Source organism: Coregonus lavaretus (assembly GCF_964263955.1).
Source record: "Coregonus lavaretus genome assembly, chromosome: 1".
NCBI classification, from domain to species: Eukaryota; Metazoa; Chordata; class Actinopteri; order Salmoniformes; family Salmonidae; genus Coregonus; species Coregonus lavaretus.
In genome coordinates, this window is record NC_139988.1 from 69,353,353 (window position 1) to 69,360,782 (window position 7,430).

Below are 7,430 nucleotides of genomic sequence, written 5' to 3' on the forward strand. Positions count from 1 at the left end.
TTAAAAAGGATATGAATGTATGAGAATTTTAATGGCTCCTCTTCTAAGAAGATTGAAGGGGCTTAGAATGTAGCAAGCTGATTCAGCATTGAACCTGAAGATTGTGTTTCCTTTGGTGATCACGATAAAGGTCTGGAAAAACACAACATAAAAAGACATTACTGCACTGCAAAGTGAAGGACTAAAATAACGACTGTTGTAAATAATAAAGATTAAACTCTGAACACAAAGCTTACATAGTGATAATGCAGTCTTATGCATGACATAAGGGATTTTACATGCACTCCGAACTACTTATGGAATCATATTTGTCAAGTCATCCATCCTGTCATACTGCAGTGACATTCCAGCAAGATAATCCAGGCTAGCAGCCTAGTTTACTAACCTCTCTTAGCCCCAATTCAATCTATCACAGATAAAGGAAAACCACACTGTGGGTTCACTCAGAATGTTAAAGGACAGGCTTGGTTAGTGGCAATATCCATTGGCGATGTCCCTGAAAGGAACAGTGTGTGGGGTGTGTCTCTTTGAACGCATGCAGTTAACACCTCTGAAACAGCATTAACGTTTGAGAACCTTGTGAATCTCGTGAACCCGTAGTGCGGTTTTCCTGTGATAAAGTGATAAAATTGGGGCCTTAGCGTGCAACACATGTATGTTAAGTCAGCTGTCATGACATGTCAGAATATAGTATCTTTGCTTTGCTTGAGTCATGACAATGTAAAAAAAAGTACTAAAACAAAAAGCAAATGTTAATGTATTACAGTCCAGCGAAATTGCTAGGTGAGCTTTAGGTGTTCTGGACTGACCTTCTGTGCTTTGTAAAAGGGGTCTATGTCCTCCAGAGCTGTGTTGAGCATCTCCTTTGGGGCATCTCCGAAGATCATGGGCAGACTCTTGCCGGCTTCCAGGTCTTTGCTGGGCTCCGATGGCCCATCATCTACGTACCCCTCTACTTCTGCGGCTATTCGCTTTTCCTCCATGAGCCTCTCGATCTCTGCCAGGGATTCTGGGGTGAAGCGGCGGAACGCATCAGCGCCTGTGGGAGGGAGCAGGGGTGCCATCTTCGCATTGCGAAGAGATACCACCACACCAGAGTCGCTCTAGTCTAGAGTGAGCTATAGAAAGAGAAAGAGCGAGGGAGAAAGTCATCCACAGAATTAAATAGAACACATCTCTATGGAGTCATGTGCCATAGCTGGTTCTCTCTAGAGCAGTGTTCTTCAATCATGGTCCTGAGGACCCACAAGGTATGTAGGCTTTTGTTCCTGCCCAGTACTAACACACCTGATTTGAGCTAATTAAGGGTCTTAAATTAGGTGATTAGTTGAATCAGGTGTGTAATTACTGGGCTGGAACAAAACACTGTGGGTTGCCAGGAGTTGAACAACGCTGCCCTGGAGTGAGCAGAGAAACAGGGAGGGAGGACTTTTACAAGAAGAAACCATGCAATAAGAGTATTTTTAGAGAAGGAGAGACAGTGAAAAGAGATACTTTCACACAAGGGTCTCTATAAAGTGAGCCAGGGAGTGAGACAGTGAAACAAAAAAAAGAACCCACCTTGGAGTCTCTTTAGTGAGCCAGGATAAGAGGGAGAGACAGCAACACTCTCTGGTGTTTCTAGTTCTAGTACCGGTATACTATTTGAAATCATTTAAATAATTTGAGCGTTTGCTTTAGCCAGCCAGAAGTGCCAGGTGGGCGGGGACGGGGTTGGAACTTTTGGAACTTTTCCACAGGCTCTATTAGTTCCATTGCAACAGGCAAGCTCAATCGAGCAAAGTGAAAGTGTTTGAAATTATTTCAAGTAGTATTCTGAACCCAGTTCTGTTTCTAGTGCACACTAGATACACCACACTTTGCTAGTGTGACTGACTGGGTATCGAACATAGGTTGTCTGCATGCCATAAAACGACAACGGCTGCTGAGCTAAATCCTAGGTATTAGCTCAAAAATATAACACAAATTGTAAAGTCTCAGGCACAATTACTCATCACACGATCGTGGTTCACCAACCCTCCTCTGTTACACTTCACCACCTTTGACCTCCTCCTCTACGGAACAGCCCCAGCAGCTGACAGGAATTAAGTGACCAAATCCGGGTCGTCCCAACTATGCCACTGACCAGATATTGAACCTGTGTTTGCGTGCCACACCACTGCATTAGCCCGCTGAGCTAAAACCTAGGAATTAGCTTGGGGAGTAAACGATAGACTTCATGCAAGGACATACCATCTCATTAGATTATGCTAGGGTAGACAGACAATGTGAGTATCAGCATGCCAGTCTTCTGTGAGAAAAACCACTTCCGGCTCCGTTACACTTCACCCTTTGACCTCCTCCTTCTCTCCGTAACAACCCATGCAGCTGACAGACATCAGCTGACCAAATCCAGGTCACCCCACCAATGCCACTGATCAGATATTGAACCTGGGTTGTCTGTGTGACACATGACTGTATTAGCCTGCAGAGCTTAAGCCTGTAGGCATAAGCTCAGGGAGTTAATGCAAGACTTTAGATCTCAGGAAAGTTTATTTATAATTCAAGGCACACTTAACCAGCATGGCTACCACAGCATTCTGCAGCGATACGCCATCCCATCTGGTTTGGGCTTAGTGAGACTATCATTTGTTTTTCAACAGGACAATGACCCAACACACCTCCAGGCTGTGTAAGTGCTATTAGACCAAGAAGGAGAGTGATGGAGTGCTGCATCAGATGACCTGGCCTCCGCAATCCCCCGACCTCAACCCAATTGAGATGGTTTGGGATGAGTGCAAGTGCTCAGCATATGTGGGAACTCCTTCAAGACTGTTGGAAAAGCATTCCAGGTGAAGCTGGTTGAGAGAATGCCAAGAGTGTGCAAAGCTGTCATCAAGGCAAAGGGTGGCTATTTGAAGAATCTCAAATATAAAATATATTTTCATTTGTTTAACACTTTATTGGTTACTACATGATTCCATATGTGTTATTTCATAGTTTTGATGTCATCACTATTATTCTACAATGTAAAAAATAGTTAAAATAAAGAAACACCCTTGAATGAGTAGGTGTGTCCAAACTTTTGACTGGTAGTGTATATCTTATGCATACTCTCACAGTAGCAATTATTTTCAATATACCTTTTATTAACAGCACACAACCAGAACATCAGATCTGAAATGTTGCCCAATGGGTAGGCCCATCCACATTTGGGATGAAAAATCGTTGCTTGGGATACATGGTGCCAAGTCCTTTACCATTGGCGTCGATACTCTTTGTAGTTGAGAAACCAAATACAAAGATTAGTTATACACTTACACACTTGTAAGTATCATGCATATGTGTGTATATGTGCAGGGAGGTATGTGTGTATAAGTGTGTGCTTGTGTGGGAAAGAGTGTATGCAGTGCTTGACTTGGACTGAAATAGGTACTGGTACTCATTTTGTGTGCCGATACTGTTTATATTTAGGTGCAGGAACCCCACAATACTTTTGAGCTAATATTCTATAAGAGGTGCAGGAACTCAAGCAGTAAAAAAAATTGAGGTGCCAGTACTCAGCTCCAGTGAGCTCCTGCCCAAGTCAAGCACTGAGTGTATGTGGTATGTTTGTCTGCGAGTTGGTAACGATCCCAGGCTTGAATGCCTTGATCTAGATCCAGTCCCCATAAAAATGGTTTACTCATCACATGAGCATGTTTCACTAAACCCCCTCTGTTACACTAGTACCTGTTTTATTCAACACATTAACTTCTCTTTGGTACCATAAAACATTGAGTCAAATCAAAGCACATTTTATTTGCAGACCTTACATTGACACTGAGGCCATTGATGTACTTATGTGGATGTTCCACAGTCTGGACACATATCTTATGCATACTCTCACAGTAACAATTATTTTCAGTATACCTTTTATTAACAGCACACAACCAGAACATCAGATCTGAAATGTTGCCCAATGGGTAGGCCCATCCACATTTGGGATGAAATCGTTTCTCGGGATATATGGTGCCAAGTCCTTTAGCATTGGCGTCGATACTCTTTGTAGTTGAGAAACCAAATACAAAAATTAGTTACACACTTACACACTTGTAAGTGTCATGCTTATGTGTGTATATGTGCAGGGAGGTATGTGTGTATAAGTGTGTGCCCGTGTGGGGAAGAGTGTATGCAGTGATTGACTTGGACTGAAATAGGTGCTAGTACTCATTTTGTGTGCCGATACAGTTTATATTTAGGTGCAGCCACAATACTTTTGAGCTAATATTCTATAAGAGGTGCAGAAACTCAAGCAGTTAAAAATGTGAGGTGCTGGTACTCAGCTCCGGTGAGTTCCTGCCCAAGTCAAGCACTGAGTGTATGTATGTGGTACACTCTTAGAAAAAAGGGTTCCAAAAGGGTTCTTTGGCTGTCCCCATAGCAGAACCTTTTTTGGTTCCAGGTAAAACCTTTTTTGGTTCCAGGTAGAAGTATTTTGGGTTCCATGTAGAACCCTCTGTGGTAAGGATTTTACATGGAACCCAAAAGGGTTCTACCTGGAACCAAAAAGGGTTGTTCAAAGGGTTCTCCTGTGGGGACAGCCAAATAACCGTTTTAGGTTCTATATAGCACCTTTTTATCTAAGAGTGTATGTGAGTCTGCGAGTTGGTAACGATCCCAAGTTTCAATGCCTTGATCTAGATCCAGTCCCCATGTACCCCCCCCCCCCCCCCCTTCATATTACTTATTAGCTTAGCAGACGGTCAGTATCCAGGCCAATTGGCATTGCTTACATGCTAGCGCAACATCGTGTTCAGCGACCAGTCGAGACAGTTTGCTTTTCTCTGGAACAGCTAAGGTTAAAGAGCAACTGCACTTCCTGATTTGGCCTTGTTTTCCATCAATGATAATTTCAGCCATGGCTGAAAGCAAATGAGAGTTGTCTTGGGGGTGTGGTTTGATGTGCGTGTTTCTTTGCCATTCAATCACAACAAACAAGGGCAGTAGTGAGTACAGCAAGGTAAGCTAAGATAGCTTTGCTATGGAGAGAACGTTTTGAAGTTTAGGACCTCTCTTGACTGACTCGCCATCTCTAGAGAGTCTGCGAATTCAGTTCTATGTGTAGGCGAAAGCCTGCGCTGATCTTGTGTTTAGCAAAGCTGACAGCAGCTAGCTAACATAGCTTGATGATAGCTGCAGCTGGCTATCCTATCTAGCTGGTATTTCTCTGTCAAATCAGTTATGACAAGATAGCAAGAGCCAGTGTCTGGAATGTGTTTCATAAGACAATCCTTCTATAACACCTTGCTACGAAAGTTGCTTGCAATTTAGTGTCAATGTTTCATCACATCATGTAAATACATGTTACCATGGAAACTATATTAACTGCGAGTTGAATGCCCGGTCTTGAGTCAGCTCAGCTGTCCTACAACCCAATATTCTATAACTGGCTAGTTTTGTCTTGTCTCTCCTTATGTCGGCTGTTAGATCTTTCCCAGGGGACAAATCCCAGAACTACTAATATTCCTACAACAGGGGTAGGCTACTTGTGGATATTGCACAAACATTGCCCAGCTTGAGTGTACATGCATTTATCAACAAAATATCGATGAGTGCGTTTGTGTTACAAAGACAAAACATGTTATGCTGTAAATATCATATTGATGTGCTTATAAAGATAGTATGCCTACACTTACCTAGCAAATAAAAAAAGTTGTGTTGTACAATTTCAGCTGTCTAACCAGAACTAGAATGGCATTCTATTTGGCTGTCTAACCACACACTGACATGCACAGCTCTCTGGGTGATGAAGTCCCTTCCATCTATGTAATGTATTACAGGTTATGGACAGGTAAAGTCAGGTGGCAGCAGTTCAATAACTTCAGTACAGGCAGATGTGAGATGCAGGAGGATGGCACTCTTCTCATACCACTATGTAGTTACTGACAATTCATCGGTCAGTACCCTACAGAGTAATATGAGAAGAGTTCAATTGCTGAACTTATGTAGATATTCTAAACAAAGTATTTTGATAACTTTCAAGTGTAACAGTTCCATGTAGAATAAACCTTACTTTACATAATACTGTATAAGTGGTCAGATGACGCAGATGCCAAGCTACAGGACTGTTTTGCTAGCACAGACTGGAATATGTTCCGGGATTCTTCCGATGGCATTGAGGAGTACACCATATCAGTCACTGGCTTCATCAATAAGTGCATCGATGACTTCATCCCCACAGTGACTGTACGTACATACCCCAACCAGAAGCCATGGATTACAGGCAACATCCGCACTGAGGGTAGAGCTGCCGCTTTCAAGGAGCGGGACTTATAAGAAATCCCGCTATGCCCTCCGACTAACCATCAAACAGGCAAAGCGTCAATACAGGACTAAGATCTAATCGTACTACACCGGCTCCGATGCTCGTCGGATGTGGCAGGGCTTGCAAACTATTACAGACTACAAAGGGAAGCACAGCCACGAGCTGCCCAGTGACACGAGCCTACCAGACGACCTAAATTACTTCTATGCAAGTAACACAAACATGCATGAGAGCATCAGCTGTTCCGGATGACTGTGTGATCACGCTCTCCGTAGCCGATGTGAGTAAGACATTCACAAGGCCGCAGGGCCAGACTGATTACCAGGACGTGTACTCCGAGCATGCGCTGACCAACTGGCAAGTGTCTTCACTGACATTTTCAACCTCTCCCTGTCTGAGTCTGTAATACCAACATGTTTCAAGCAGACCACCATAGTCCCTGTGCCCAAGAACACTAAGGTAACCTGCCTAAATGACTACCGACTCGTAGCACTCACGTCTGTAACCATGAAGTGCTTTGAAAGGCTGGTCATGGCTCACAACACCATTATTCCAGAAACCCTAGACCCACTCCAATTTGCATATCGCCCCAACAGATCCACAGATGATGCAATCTCTATTGCACTCCACACTGCCCTTTCACACCTGGACAAAAGGAACACCTAATTTATGTGAGAATGCTATTCATTGACTACAGCTCAGCGTTCAACACCATAGTGCCCTCAAAGCTCATCACTAAGCTAAGGACCCTGGGACTAAACACCTCCCTCTATAACTGGATCCTGGACTTCCTGACGGGCCGCCTCCAGGTGGTAAGGGTAGGTAACAACACATATGCCACGCTGATCCTCAACACGGGGGCCCCTCAGGGGTGCGTTCTCAGTCCCCTCCTGTACTCCCTGTTCACTCTTGACTGCATGGCCAGGCACGACTCCAACACCATCATTAAGTTTGTCAATGACACAACAGTGGTAGGCCTGATCACCGACAACGACGAAACAGCCTATAGGGAGGAGGTCAGAGACCTGGCCATGTGGTGCCAGGACAACAACCTCTCCCTCAACGTGATCAAGACAAAGGAGATGATTGTGGACTACAAGAAAAAGAAGAGGACCGAGCACGCCCCCATTCTCATCAACGGGGC

General features: G+C 43.9%; 1 protein-coding gene across 1 annotated transcript in view; it reads right to left on the minus strand.

Annotated features, from left to right (window-relative positions):
• Positions 1–1,064, minus strand: part of scn4aa (sodium channel, voltage-gated, type IV, alpha, a) — a gene marked incomplete at its 5' end in the record, with an annotated part of 57,980 nt that extends 56,916 nt beyond the window's left edge. Inside the window, 2 exons of the mRNA XM_084163315.1 lie at positions 2–132; positions 810–1,064. Of these exons, the coding sequence (XP_084019441.1) occupies positions 2–132; positions 810–1,064 (386 nt within the window). The remainder of the gene's footprint in view (position 1; positions 133–809) is intronic.
• Positions 1,065–7,430: the final 6,366 nt, after the last annotated feature.